Source organism: Manis javanica, chromosome 4, assembly GCF_040802235.1.
Source record: "Manis javanica isolate MJ-LG chromosome 4, MJ_LKY, whole genome shotgun sequence".
Lineage (NCBI taxonomy): Eukaryota > Metazoa > Chordata > Mammalia > Pholidota > Manidae > Manis > Manis javanica.
In genome coordinates this window covers 98157401-98173257 of record NC_133159.1, presented here as the reverse complement: position 1 = coordinate 98173257, position 15857 = coordinate 98157401, and the positions used below count along the sequence as shown (strand labels likewise).

Genomic DNA, 15857 nt, shown 5'->3' with positions numbered 1-15857 from the left:
TTTCTATTAGTTCATTGTAAGTGCATAGGAAAGCCAGAGATTTCTGTGTGTTAATTTTGTATCCTTCAAGTTTGGTGTATTCCGATATCAGTTCTAGTAGTTTTGGGGTGGAGTCTTTAGGGTTTTTATGTACAATATCCCGTCATCTGCAAATAGTGACAGTTTAACTTCTTCTTTACCAATCTGGATTCCTTGAATGTTTTTGTTTTGTCTGATTGCCATGGCTAGGACCTCCAGTACTATGTTGAATAGAAGTGGGGAGAGCGGTCATCCCTGTCTAGTTCCCAATCCCAGAGGAAAAGCTTTCAGCCTCTCGGTGTTCAGTATGATGTTAGCTGTGGGTTTATCATATATGGCCGTTATTATGTTGAGGTACTTGCCCTCTATACCCATTTTGTTGAGAGTTTTTATCATGAATGGATGTTGAATTTTGTCGAATGCTTGTTCAGCATCTATGCAGATGATCATGTGGTTTTTGTCCTTTTTGTTGATGTGGTGGATGATGTTGATGGATTTTCGAATGTTGTACCGTCCTTGCATCCCTGGGATGAATCCCACTTGGTCATGGTGCATGATCCTTTTGATGTATTTTTGGATTCGATTTGCTAATATTTTGTTGAGTATTTTTGCATCTACATTCATCAGGGATATTGGTCTGTAATTTTCTTTTTTGGTGGGGTCTTTGCCTGGTTTTGGTATTAGGGTGATGTTGGCTTCATAGAATGATTTTGGGAGTATTCCCTCCTCTTCTATTTTTTGGAAAACTTTAAGGAGAATGGATATTATGTCTTCTCTGTATGTCTGATAAAATTCCGAGGTAAATCCATCTGGCCCGGGGATTTTGTTCTTGGGTAGTTTTTTTATTCCGCTTTACTATCGTTGCTTGTAATTGGTCTGTTTATATTTTCTGTTTCTTTCGGGGTCAGTCTTGGAAGGTTGCATTTTTCTAGGAAGTTGTCCATTTCTCCTAGGTTTTCATAGTGTTCTCTAATAATTTTTTGTATTTCTGTAGGGTCTGTCATGATTTTTCCTTTCTCATTTCTGATTTTGTTTATGTGTGTAGATTCTCTTATTCTCTTAATAAGTCTGGCTAGAGGCTTATCTATGTTGTTTATTTTCTCAAAGAACCAGCTCTTGGTTTCATTGATTTTTTCTATTGTTTTATTCTTCTCAATTTTATTTATTTCTTCTCTGATCTTTATTATGTCCCTCCTTCTGCTGACTTTAGGCCTCATTTGTTTTTCTTTTTCCAATTTCAATAATTGTTACATTAGACTCTTCATTTGGGATTGTTTTTCCTTCTTTAAATATGCCTGGATTGCTATATACTTTCCTCTTTTATTCTTTTATTTATTTATTTATTTTTATTTATTTTGGTATCATTAATCTACAATTACATGAAGGACATTATGTTTTCTAGGCTCCCCCTTTCACCAACTCCCCCCCACATACCCTTTCACAGTCACTGTCCATCAACATAGTAAGATGCTGTAGAATCACTACTTGTCTTCTCTGTGTTGCGCAGCCCTCCCCATGCCCCCCCAAGTCTATACATGCTAATTGTAATGCCCCCTTTCTTTTCTTCCCACCCTTATCCCTCCCTTCCCACCCGTCCTCCCCAGCCCTTTTCCCTTTGGTAACTATTAGTCCATTTCTGGGTTCTGTGCTTCTGCTGCTGTTTTGTTCCTTCAGTTTTCTTTTGTTCTTATACTCCACGTATGAGTGAGATCATTTGGTACTTGTCTTTCTCTGAAGTGACTGTAATGGAGTATTTGGTGGGGACTTGATAATGGAGGAATCTAGTAACCACAGTGTTGCTCATGTAAGTGTATATTAATGATACCAAAAAAAAAGCAATAACAAATGAAGGTATAATTCAAGGCTAAAAAATGTACATTACAGCTGCCATAATAATTAAGGAGGAATTCCAATCTTAATTTACAGCTCTGGGAGAACATTGGAGAGGCTCTAATTTGTAAGCATTGGCAACACTCCTCAAAATCTCCATCCTGTGTTCCCCTCCAGAGATGTCACTCTGGAACATGTGCCCCAACAAGCCCCCAATCCCTATCTTCACCTACACCCTCCATAGATTCTATCCTTTCTCACATCCCTGTCACCTTCCAGCTCTTTCTGTCTAAATCCTCTCCTCTCTGACCTTGGAGGACCTCCCTCTCTTCACCTCTCCCTCTCCATCTCTCTCTCTCCCCAGCCCCCCTGTCTCTACCACACAAGATACAAGATCTTAATTCAGTGTGGGGGACCAGACGTGTGCAAGTGGGAAGGTGGGGAGCACTCACATATTAATATATCTTGTCGCCATCCCACAATGACAGGCAGGGTGGAACAGACCTTGAACTGTGGGGAGTTTCTGTTGGGTGTTATTTTCTAGGATCCAGAAGCAGGTAGAATGTTCTGGCTCTGGCTTTACCAATACCATATGTTGTTCCAGTGGGCTGGTGCCTGCTGATGAATTTCAGGTTACTCCTGATAACATAAAGCTGGATGTATGTTAGTATTGAGAACCCTAGATAAATTTTATCTGGAACTCAAGATCTGTGCTCCAAATAGTTGAAGCCAAAGGGCAGAGCACGAATAGAGGCAGGAGCCATGGCTGACACAGCAAGGGATGAGGATGGAGGTGAATTAGGGCTGACTGGCTCCTCCCTTCCTTTGACAACAAGAACCTATTTCTCCAAAAAAGATACACAAAATGAAGGAAAATAGGAATGGTTCGAGTGCAAACACTACTCAATTCAAAAAGCTCAACTCCGTTATGTTGGCAGAGGGGAGCAATGAAATGATGCAGGAAAATGCAGACCTACACCCACCACCACCCGCACACAACCGGATTGGGAATGCTTTGCGTATTCTTTCCAGATACGTTTTTCCAATGACATTGTTTGAAAGAGATTTGAGGTCCCAGCGGCGCCAGTTTGTAATTCCCTGGAGGCAGCCTTTCTGCATTGGAAGAACGCACTCCTCCTGATTGATAACTGCCTGTGTAATGCAAATTCAGCTACTGGACTTAGTTCAAACAGGGAAAAACTCAACCAATATGTCTGCTGGTTTGAAAATGGCCAAAGCCATGCCTTATTGATAGTGGCAGGCTTGGGTGGATTGCATGCATATGACTTTATTATATAGCAGTACAGTAAAAAATATATATATTACATTGATCTGGATCATATTTAATGCTACCTGCATGATCCCTCCACCATGGCTCAACTCCCTCCACTGGAAAATAACATTATTATTTTCTTTTATTACTTGTTATTTATTGAAAAATTTTTCATGCAGTATAGTTCATGTGCAATATTATATTGATTTCAAATAAATAATACTGATTTGATAGTTATATACATTATTAAATGCTTAAACCAATTAGTGTAGTTAGTATCTGTCAATGTAGAAAGATGTTATAGAACTATTAACTATATTCTTAATGCTGTACATTCATCTCCACGACTGATGTATATCATGACTGACATTTTGTGACTCTTTATCCCCTTCACCTATTTCACCCATCCCAGCCAACTCCTCCCCGATGGTTACCACCAGGCACTTCTCAGTGTGTATGAGTCTACTGCTATTTTGTTTGTTCTGTGGTGTTGTTTTTAGATTTCACATATGTGTGATCATATAGTATTTGTCTTTCCCCATATTCCTTATTTCAGTGAGCATAATACCCTTTAAGTCCATCCATGTTATTACAAATGGTAGCATTTCTTTCTTTTTTATGGCTGAATAATAATCAATTCTATGTATGTAGCACATCTTCTTTAACCATTTACCTATTGATAGATACTTTGGTTACTTCCATATATTGGCTATTGTATATAATGTGGCAATAAACATAAGGATGCATATATCATTCCACTTTTTTGAAAATATTTTGTCTTTTGGGGGGTGAATTCCTAGGAGTGGTGTTACTGTGTTGTATGGTATTTGCATTTTTAGCTTTTGAGGAGCCTCCATACTGCTTTCCACATTGGCTGCACCAACTTACATTCCCACCAACAGTATAGGAGGATTCCTTTTTCTCCACATCCTCACCAACACTTGTTATTTCTTGTCTTTTGGATAGTGGCCATTCTGACTGGTGTTAGGTGATGTCCTATGTGGTTCTGATTTGCATTTCCCTGATTATTAACAAGCAATGTGGAGCATCTTTTCATATGCCTGTTGACCATCTGTATGTCTTCTTTAGAAAAATGTCTGCTCAGTTCCTCTGCCCATTTTTTAGTTGGGTTATTTGTTTTTTTGTTGTTGAGTTGTATGAAATCTTATATATTTTGTATGATAACCCCTTATTGGATATACAATTTTCAAATATATTCTCCCACTCTGTAGGTTGCCATTTTGTTTTGTTGATGATTTCCTTTACTGTTAAGAAACTTCTTAGATTGTTGTAGTCCCAGTTGTGTAATATTGTGTTTGTTTCCCTTGTTTGGGGAGACGTGTCCAAAAAAAAATTACTCATGGTTATGTTCAAGAGATTTTGCCCATGTTTTCTTGTAAGAGTTTTATATTTCATATCTCATGTTTAGATTATTTCGAGTTTACTTTTGTGTATGGTGTTAGGGAGTAGTCTAGTTTCATTTTCTTGCATGTAGCTCTCCAGTTTTCCCAACATCATTTATTTAAGAGACTATCTTTTCCAAATTGCATATTCATGGCTTGTTTATCATATATTAATTGACCACACATCTGCGGGTTTATTTCTGGGCTCTTTGTTCTGTTTCATTGATCTATGGGTCTCTCCTTGAGCCAGTACCATACTGTTTTTATTACTGTAGCTTTGTAGTATAGCTTGAAGTCAGGGAGCATGATACCCCCACCTTTAACACTGGCACTTTAAACTCAAATACTTTCAGGCCTACACAGGTAAGTGCAAATGTGGAACACCATAACAGTATGAGTAGGCAGTAATGGGGACTGTGAAAATGCCAGATAATATTCACATTGATTAAAACTGTGCTGCTCCCTTCCAATAAAACCTGTTTTCTGATCAGGTTTGCCTTCAGAACTCCTGTTTACAATGCTTGCTAAGGTATCTTTTTCTGCTCTCACATTCTTGAGTCAGCAGTTACTCTGATTCATGTTCCTTTCCAAAAATGGAGAAAAAAATATTGGAGGAGAGAATGCTAAGGTTGGAGCGATGATATCCTCCAGCCAGAGCCCCTCATGTAGGTACCTCTGCATCCTTACTACATGGCCCAGTTCTTACCCAGAAACTCCCCTCTTGGGTGCTCCTACATAGATCATTTAGCACACCTCTTCTACCAACAGTGAAGTTTCAATTTAGAATTAACCTAAAAGCAGAACACATACACACATATACAAAGATACTGGAAAGGAATATCAAAGACAGCTTTTCCTATTTATTAGTTGCAGGGAGTAAGAGTCTAGTGATCAGAAAGGGTCAAGACAGTCGAAATGCTGCTGTTAGACCACACGAACATCGGGGTAACCTCAGAGACCTCCAGGGATGGAGGAGACAGTTGCCTCTTGCCAGTCTATGCAGAGTAGGCAAAGCCCACCCTGTTGTTGGCCATGTCATACACACTGTAATATTCCCTGAGGAAGACATCTCCCAGAATCCACAGGGGCTGCCCAGTGGGGGAAGGCACGTAAGTGGCCTCAATCCCAAGTATGCAGTAGCCATTTTTCTGAAGAAACAAAGGATGTGAGAAAATAAGCATCTGCACTCTAGAGACATTCCCACCCAATATTCCATGACATTGTGGGGATGAAATACTCCTTCACCCTTAACCCTGCCCGTGGTGATTCCCCATTGGTACTCAGATGTGAGCTGCGACAGGGACAGTGTTAGGGCCCATCCAACTATATCAACAGGGAGTAATTACATACATTTAAGACGTAGGTAGAGGGAGGCAGAGGGAGCTGGTAGCCGCTGATTATGAAGGTGATGATGGGCAAGCTCTGCACATAGTTGCAGTTGACTACATACTGTGAGAGAAGAGAGGCAGAGATGCAGAATGCTGGGGTCTTAGAGCCCAGACAAGAGACCAAACCATGTGAAACTCTTCTTAACCTTCCAAGAGAGGCACTCCTGGGCATACAGAGCAAGGCCTGATCCCCAGGAACAGAATGACAAGGCGTGCTGGCTTCTTGAGTCCTCTCCTTAAAAACACCTAAACCCTTAGGCTCGACTTGTGTTATAATGACCATAGGGAGTTAAACTGATTCCAAATCAATGTCTAACCTCAGGAAACAGAAATCACAGAGAAAGAACATGTGCACACATTGAAGAAGCTGCTCTCACACACTCTCACAGCCACACTGGTGTGCACCTGTCCCTGGGATGCTCACACACACCCACTGAGGAATCAAAATGCAGTCTGGGCCCTGACCCCTTCTGCAGGGAGAAGCAAACCAGAGATATGTGTACAAAGGGAGTGGGTGTGGGCCAGCCAGCTGCTCAGGAGAACACCCAAAGGTGAATTCCTAGGGAAGAAAGAATCCCAAGTGGAATGGAGAAATGCAGCGTGTCCTGACTCTATTGCAATAGGACAGTGGCCAGACCAAGGTGAAATGGGCTCCTGGAGTCTGCAGTGGATTAGCAGCACCGGCCATAGCCATGGAGGGATGGAATTCTTCCAATGCACAGTACACTTGTCCCAGACATGCCAAGCTCTTACCTCACACTCACAGTCTGGATGGAGCTGGTAATACTCCCTTCCCTTATCCTTCCTTGCATTGAGGGCTCTGCCTGAAATGCCATACTGTATTCCCACCTTATGTGTCCTGCCAGGGGCTCAGGTCCCCACCCAACCCCTCACCCTCTGTCTTCTGAAATAATTGCACTCAGGCTTCTGGGCAGAGCCTGCCTGGAAGTGCAGAGAAGCCCTTGGCTCCTGGTTACTCACATCACCGTTCTGAGCCTGCTGGGCTCCTGTGGCCTCCAAGAAGGAGCTCATGTACTGCTGGGGAACAGCCAGTGGGAAGGTTCCCGTATCCACGATGGCCTGGCAGCCCTGGGAGCACAAACCGGTGGCCTGGTTACCGACAGCAAACCTGAGGGACACCAGTACAAAGAGAGTCAGGCATCCCTGTTGCAACCAGGAGCCATGTCCACCTCAATCCACACAACCCAGCATCTCCAACTTCCTGCCTTTTCCAGGAAGCCAGGCCACCCCATGACCCGGCCCCTCATGGAACACTCCTGTGCATTTGTAATTGTTGGAGCCACATCCTCAGTCTTGGTCTGGTAACCCCTGAAGCTCTGACCAAAAGCTCCGGGGCTCTTTGGAGCCCAGCACACAGCACCAATACACAGTCAGGGCTCGTAATTATTAACAATGCTCCTTGACCACCCACTTGTGAAGACACTCTTACAGGGATTATGGAGATATAAGGTGGGGGTAAATTGTACTTACTGTTTGGGGAGCATGTTCTAATAAAGGTGAGACAATACAATACATTAAGCCCTGACTAACCCCATAAGGCAGTAGCTGATAAACTCCATCATTTGGTACCTAAAGTCCCATGTGACTCAGTCCCTGATTCCTTGTTCAGCCTTTTCTGCTCCTCTACCTTTCCTCTTCATTCCCCAGATATTTGGGCGCTGTCCAGGAGCCGAGGCATGTGGAGATACAATAGTGAACAAGACAGACACCACAGTCTGGAGGAAGGGCAAGACATGTAACAAAAACATGCAAATGATGTTGCCATGAGATGTGCTCTGAAGGAAAGGCAACGTGCCAGGAATGGGGAGGTCAATCTAGTATGGGGAATCAGACAAGGATTTTTCTGAGAAGCAATGCTTATAGGGCGAGTGGCATTGGTCCATGTGAAAAAGACACCTCCATTCCAAGCACAGTGCACTTTTCCCAGACATGACAAGCTCTTACCTCTCTCTCTATGTTTGCAAATCAGGCTGTTTCCCCAGTGCCTTCTCCAGTAATCAAGAAACATGCATACATGTCTATATAGTGACATATATATAGTGATATATATATATATATAGTGACAGGAGTAGGTAAGTACAATTGGATTGAGAAAGAGATTGCACTCTCTAAGAGGACTTTTTGAAAGAGGAAGGAATTAAACTGGGCTCTGAATGACACCTACAATTTGAATAAGCAGAGAGTAGAAGAGGCACATTTCCAGTGATAACAAAAGAATGCAGAATGCAAACAAGATGCAGTAACTGGGTGAAGCCCATACCCCAGACCAGGAAGTGGTGGGAAGGTATACTGAAAGACAGAGGCTAGCTTTTATGGTCCTGAGTATAGGTCAAAGGTGTTTTGTCTTCAGTTTGGATCAGATAACACTGAACTCAAAATTTGAACTTGTGAAATGTATGATTTTGAAAAAGTTTTTCAAGTTTTGCACTTTACTCTCTTTATCTATAGAATGAAATATACTGCTGACCTCCTTATAGTGTTGTTATGCAAATTATATGCAACAATACCTTAGTATCTGGCATATAGAAAGTACCAATGGCAGCTGTCACTTTTACTGATGATAGAAGTGGTAAAGACTGTGTGATCAGGATAATGAAGCTCCCAAGAACAAAGACTTGGATTCACAGTGCCTGGAATGAGCAACCTGCTGGCATGACAAGTCTCAGTGACCAGCTCAAGTAGATGAGTCCAGAGCTAGGGGTCACAGGTTACCAAGCTTCAGGACAATCTCAGCCTGAGGGCTTGGTGAGTTTTAAGAAATCTGTGCCATGATAGGAACAGGAAATGTCATGCTCGAGGAACACCCAGCAGTGTCCTTAATCCATAGGAACTGTCCTCTACTTACTCCTCAATGGGAATCTGCCAGTACATTTCCCGGGTGACAGGAGCCCAGACAATCTGTCCAGAGTAGAGATTGGTGTCCACGCCTCCCAGGATGAGCTCTCCACCATACTGATAGGTTGGTTGGCTGAGGAGTAATGGAGAAGAGCATGAATTCCCACATCACAAATGCATCAGGCAGTTTCTGTCTCTCCCGCCACCTAACCTGGCCCCCTCAGACACAGAAGGGCCACAGAAATAAGGACTGCTCTCCTCCAAGCTACTCTTCAGACTCCCATCTGGCTCACGGCATGTGGGAGAATAGTCTTGTCAGAGAGACACCCAAAGTATCAGAGAAATGGAAACACAGACTATGCCCAGAAAGGAAGGGACAGAATGGTCACCCAGGCATCCAGGAACAAGGTATGAAAGTATCTCAAATAAACCCCCAGACAAAGGGAGAATAAGAAGAGACCCCTCTGGGATACCTGGATTGGACCTGACAGAGATCTCAAGTGTGTTATGATGGAGATGCCCCTGTCGTGTCAGGTTGGTAACTAGACAGTGTTACAAGGATTCAGGCCTCTTGTGTTCACCACCCTGAGCCTGCCACTCACAGATGAAAGACATTCGCATTTCAGGTACCCTGAGAATCAGGCATTAAGAAAATAAGGATCAGAGAGCAAAGGCTGCCCTGTAGTCCAAGGCTGGGTGGCATAGGAAAAGTATTGGGTCAAGATACCTGAGTTTGAGTATTAGCTTCACACCTACCAGTGAGTGACTTTACTCAGCACTGACAATCTGTTTCAGCCTCCATTTCCTCCCTGGAGAAATGGGGCTAATAAAGGATTTGGGAGGCATCATTTGAAGTAATTGCTCCAAGAATACTTCATGAAGCCAGAGGTGTTATTGCCATTAATGTTTCATCGTGATTCTCTTTACTATGTATTATAGCTCTACAGCTGTGCTAATCTAATGGAGCATTCTCCAGATTTACTAAAGAAATGTGAGGGATAATTGCTCATTTTTAAGAGTCATCATATGGCTTAGGGCCATAGTTAAATATCTTACAGTGCATTTAAAATAAAATTTTCCTATAAAATGTCATTACATATTTTCAGTAAAACAAGGATTGCTTATAGGAAGTAATAGTTATTATGACAAGAAACTTTATGACCTGGGCCCTTTCCGATGTTGAGATGTTCAAAGTCCTCTCAGAGTCTTGTTTATTCAGTCCTTTCTTGGACAAATGTTCTTACCGCGAAAAGTAGAAGCTGAAGATGGGTTGGGTGAGCTGGCCCTGCTGCAGCAGGCTCTGCATCACCGTTGGGTCATTCCCCACAGCCAGACTGGGGTAGGCCATTCCCAGGATCCCATCAAAGTCTGCATAGTAGAAGGGGTAGTTGGGTTCATACTCACTGAGGCCAAACTCCTGGTTTTGGATGACAATGTTCTGGACCTGAGTTGAACAGAGAGAAAGGCTAACTTTTCAGGTGGACAAAACCTTCACAGATTTGGGTGTCCAGGGTCTGGACTCTGGAACTCTCCTGGGGTCAGGAAGCTGGCTTCTCCCATGTGAGCTCCATCATGGGAGTGGGCGTGGAGAGTGAGAGTGTAGCAGCACCACCAACCATGTGTGTCTTGGAAAAGAGAGTGTGGATATTGGGGGAAAGCAGAAGCAGTGCTTTCTTGAAGTGAGAGTTATCATTTCCAGGGACAGGGAAAGGACAGAAGTGGTTTGATACTAAAAATTCACATGCAAGCATGGTTCAGGTATTGTGGGTATTTGACTAAAGAAGGAAATTACTAGTGAAAGGGCAGGTCTTCAAGTATCCAAAGTGAAATTGTGGGGAGGAGGTAGCAGATTTTTCCTATGTGGTGGCACAGGGCAGAGTTAACATCAGTGAGCAAAATCACAAGACACAACAATTTTACAAATAAAGGGCTTTCTGCCATCAGAACAGCTGTGGAAGCAATTCTTTACTTGGGAAGGTTGAATTTGATGGCCCTTGGAATTCTTTCCAATTCTCAGCTGCTGGGAACATTATGCCTTATTAGTAATCATGGATTTCTCTTGACAACTTAAAGCTCCACAAAATGGTCGCCAAACCACAGGCCTTTAGAGTCTACAAACATATCACTTACAGTCATGATGTCAGATCCAAGAACCACACTTAGACTCCCAAATCCATAGGAGAGTGTGTAGGTTTGTCCGATGTTTGTGAAGGTGGAGGACTGGCTGGGGTTGAACCTGTTGTGATCCGCTGCAGCACATGGAATGGAATATACTGTCATTCACTGCTTTCCAAATACTTGAAGACAATTTATGCTCCATGCTCTGGAATTATCAGACCAAAGCTGGGATCAAGCCATGGCCTCAGGTCCTTTGTGCTATACAGAAACTGTGTTAGCCCCAGTAAAATCTGTCACCTCACATAACACATGTTGTCCATATTCATTCCTACCTACCAATCCCTGAGGGAAGGATCACCTCAAAAGTGCAAGGAAGTCCATGTGATGTGACTGATCCTATAGGAGCCCACAGGAGTGGGGGAGGGAAAGGAAGAATGTAGAAAGGGATGGAAAGCTTAGACTATTTCGGCTGTGTCTCTCCAGAACTGTCAGCACTTCAGAAATGTAGACTGAGGGCAGGATTTCTAGATGTTCCTAATTTAAGGTGAATGAGATCATAGATGATCCCGTGCCCTATCCTGACTCTGGGCTGCCTCTGCCCCATCCACAGGTGCTGGCGATAGTGGGTACTCACAGCAGGCCTGGCTCTGGCAGTAGGTGGAGGGCACCCACAGGTTGGAGGAGCCAGTGTCAAAGAGGACCAGAAAATTTTGGGGTGGTGTCCCGATGCTGATTTCCCCGAAGTAGTAACTCTGCAAAGACAGGGTTATCACCCTAGTTAGGAAGCCGTGCCTTATCATCAGAATGGGTAAGAAGCTGACCCACCGGAAGCCACGCTTGAGCAAGCCTTTCCCTCGGAGGAATAGGAGGCTACTCCACTAGTTCTCCTTTCCTTTGGGAGACAGCTCCTCTCAGTATTCCCTTTTAGTCCCTAATGGCAGCCTTTGGCCAGCTGACACTTAGTACTCAGTGTGGCAAGACAATATCCTTTTCCAAATGTGTTTTCTACTTTGCAATAAGGTGATACCTCCATGGATTTACTATGCTTGTCAAAGCACACACAATAGGAGACACAATCACTTTTTCTCCTTCCCAGTGTCCATGCCCGCACCTTCACACACACACACACATTCATGCACATTCATCTTCCTTGTCCCCCACTGTTCTAGGCCACCATGGTCCTCCGTCCTGGACACATAGCAGCAAAGGGCGCTACGAAGTCTAGGGTAGAGCGAACATGGAAAACAAGAAGAGAATTCCACTGGGAGATGGTTTAGTTCTAAGTGAACTGGGGCCAGTCATACATATCACATACACCCCTAGTTCCTTTATCTACAAAATGTAGGAGTTGAAATAGGAGATCCTAAGGCGGCTTCCAGCTCTGATGCTCTGGGCACCTTCCCACTAAAGGCAATCCACAGGACACCAATATGTGGAGGTGCCCTGAGCAGACACTGTAGCCTCAAAAGCATTCCAATATTTGCTCTGGGTGCCAGTGTATCTGTGCAAAGGGGGAGATTTACAGTGTCTGCAGCCACTGGAGATTTTGCCTTGCAGCCGTGCATGTGTTTCCCTTCTTTCCCCTGCAGCTCATGCTAGGACTTTATTTGGGTTTCTCAACTGACTTGAACCTTCTTACTATACATCTCTTAACCCTATAAATGGGGCTTGAAGAGATGAGCCAGTAATGAGAGGGGAGGAGGAAGGAAAGGAAACTGCTATTCTAGTAGATGGTGCCTGCTCATAAGTTATTCAGACACTTTCCATAGGGAGGTAGATGGGATTAAAGCAGGGCTATAAGAGGTGTAAATGAGTATCTAAGAAGGGTTACCAGCCTGGGGCTGTGGCCATCACCTCCCCCTTCACTCACATCCAGGTAGTTGGTGATGGGCTCATAAGCAACAGCATCGTTGTTGAAGTGATACTTGGCAGCTGGGTCACCTTTTGGGTGGTTCTTGAGGAATGTGTCCAGTACACCCTGTTCATCCATGGCCTCGCGGATAGACTTGCCTTTCCTCAGGATGACTCTGCAGAGAATAGGGTCCACAAAAGGAAAGAGCTTCACTTGCTCCACTAAGGCAAGCCCCTCAATGGTCTGACCTGGAGTTTTCAACCTCTTCAGGACTCTTCTCAACAAGTCTTCTACAGGAAATGCCCCCACATTTTAGCAAGTCTGACCACTGAAGTCATTCCAGTGTGCCCAGCCTGGGAAGACACTACACCACACCACACATTTGGGATTTTTGTGCTTCTATATTGCTTCCAGAAAATAAATATCTTTGTCCTGCCAGTTCCTTCTGTAACGTTGGTGCAGAGACCCTATTTCGTGCCTTCTTAGCCAACAAATCACCCAACCCTCCTTTATACACACACACAGATAATTTTACGTTTCAAGTCTTGGCCCCAGTGGGTTTTCTGTCCATGGCACCAAGAGACAATATGACCGCCTTTCCCAGAGACCTGCAGCAAGCCTTTGCTCTTCCCTAATTATTGTGCTCCTTTAGGACTAGAATTCCTATGCAGCTGAATCCTACACATACCTTTCCAAACCCTCTGAGAGGTGTAGACACACCAAGGCCAAGACCAGGATCTTCATGGTGCTGATCTTCAAGTGCCCACCAACACACAGGATCGGGTGCCAGACACAGGTGTGGAGCACACAGAGGGAGGCTGGGTCTCCCTCTTATACCCTAGTCTCCCTATACTTTGCATCTCTAGGCATGTGGGCTTTTCTACCTTTGTACCAGCTTGTGCCTCTACATATCCATGGATTCTGTTTGTTGTTCCCTCTGGCAGGCATGGGGGACTTTGATATCCAGACTGTGGTCAATTTAAACAGCAATTAATGGCTTTGCTGATGGGATCTAGAGATTAGGATGTGATAATGATGTTAAAATGTGCTGGGGCAAAGGATTCTCGTGCCAGTGTATACTGGGAAATAGGTGCCAGCAACTTCTACCAGAACAATGGAACGATTTGTTCTTTGGCTCTGAAAGACGAGCTGCTTTTCTGAGATTTATGTCTACTCTCTACTTCTTTTCCCACTCTTTCTATGATCAGTCTCATCTGTCGCCTTCCACATATGACTCTCACCATCCATAATACTCTGCTTTTTATTTTCAGTTTCTCATTTCACTAATTAGCCGGTATTTATTGGATGCCTACTCCTGCTCACCTTCATAGTAAGCTCTGGGAGTACAAAGATAGTTAAGAAGTGGTCCTTTTGTGCAAACATCTGCATTTTGCTGGAATAACTAACATGTGATCAAATTATGAGGTGAAGTGATCATTCTAGGCATTGAGATGTGTTGAATGAATGAGAGTGATAATAACAGTATTTATAAGGCAAACAGAAAGAGGGAGTGATTGTTCTTGGTGGGATGGAATAGGCTTCACAGAAGAAGAAACATCTGAGTGAGGATCTTGCCCCACACTAGATGAGAGGAATAAAAGAAAAGGGAAACCCACTGTAGCAGAAGAAAGGCTTGAACAGTAGCAGAAATGTGTGAAGTTGTGTGATAAATACTGTGTCAATGTGGACAGCAGAGCAATTCCCAGCATGGTTCCTCACCAGCCAAAACTCATCCTAGGACCTGCACTGGATGTGCACAATTCTCAACGTGCTGATTGTATCCTGGAAACTATTTTCTACTCAAAGAACTGTAGCCAGGCAGCTGGCCAGGTCTCTCTCTACACACCAGGTGAAACTTCAACCTGGACAGGGGAGTATTCTTGACTGTGAATGAGAATTAATTCTCGAGGAAGTTGGAAGAGTGTAGGTAAGGAAGGAATTCATTAAAGAGAGAGTAGCAGGGAATAACAGCTGCCTTGAAAGCATCAGAGAGCAAGCAATTGCAGAGGGAGGAAAGGGAAGTTCATTGAACTCCTGCTCAATATGGGAAAGATCCCTCGCCAAACTCCTACAGCCAGGGTCACCTGGCATCCAGTGTCCCCTTGAATCTGCCTGGCATGGCAACTAAGCCCCTACCACTCCAGGACTTGGGGGAACTGCAGAGCACTGGATGAAGTGAGATCATGTAATGAGAACTTCCCAAAGGCAAAGGAAGGAGACTCTCAGGCAGGCTATTAAAGGTCATGATCGTGTAGCTGATGCCCTGCCTGGATCACCTGGATGTCAGAAACTTGCAAACCCAAGTCAGAGCTCTCAGTAGCCCCTCCCTACTTGTACAAAGAAGGACAAAGGGAGTGAAGACTTATGCTTAAGTGTGGAAAATAGAATGAAATAGCAAAGTGACAAAGACACAACACTGGAAGAGCATAGAGATGAAAAGCAGTAAGTTGAACAGTGAGAAGGCCTTATTTTAAAGGTACACATTCAAAGAAAGGGGAGTGTGGACAACCTCAGAGAGGAGGCAGACTTAAGGGCTTAGGATTCTGTCTTTTAAGGCTTTCAAGAATGGGGCAAAGGGCAGTAGGGCATAGGCTTCATATGTGGTCTCATGATATCTCTCTCTAATGAGAGACATTATATCTTATGAGACATAAGATAAACTTAACACAAGGATTTTACTGATCCTGTTCTTCTCAAAGATAGTGATTTCCCTCAGGCACTGGGAACATATCAGTTAGTACTGCTTGCCCTGCCTTAAGATAGGGTGGATTATTGTTTGATTACCAAAGATTATGTTTAGCACCTAACTCCCTGGTTTTTAAAATGGAATTTTAGCCTTAAGATGGAGTCCCTCCTATTCTTACTACACTGTTTATTGATTTATTATATTTTCATTTTTCACTTCTGGAATTTTCTTCATGTGCTTTCATGAATTTAAAAAATTTTTTCTATTAAGGTATTATTGATATACACTCTTATGAAGGTTTCACATGAAAAAACAATGTGGTTAATACATTTACCTATATTATCAAGTCCCCACCCATACCCCAATGCAGTCACTGTCCATCAGTACAGCAAGATGCCACAGATCCACTATTTGCCTTCTCTCTGCTCACTGT

At 43.5% G+C, this 15857-nt stretch overlaps 1 protein-coding gene across 1 annotated transcript; it reads right to left on the bottom strand.

Annotated features, from left to right (window-relative positions):
• Window positions 1-5364: 5364 nt before the first annotated feature.
• LOC118972178 (pepsin B-like) lies at window positions 5365-13606 on the bottom strand. Its single transcript, XM_037017014.2, has 9 exons — window positions 13427-13606; window positions 12757-12913; window positions 11521-11638; window positions 10899-11017; window positions 10013-10212; window positions 8779-8901; window positions 6894-7041; window positions 5875-5973; window positions 5365-5672 (listed from the first exon to the last, which is right to left on the bottom strand). The coding sequence occupies exons 1-9, from the start codon at window positions 13480-13482 to the stop codon at window positions 5520-5522; spliced, it is 1173 nt and encodes a 390-aa protein (XP_036872909.2). The 5' UTR covers window positions 13483-13606; the 3' UTR covers window positions 5365-5519.
• Between the last annotated feature and the right edge of the window lie 2251 nt (window positions 13607-15857).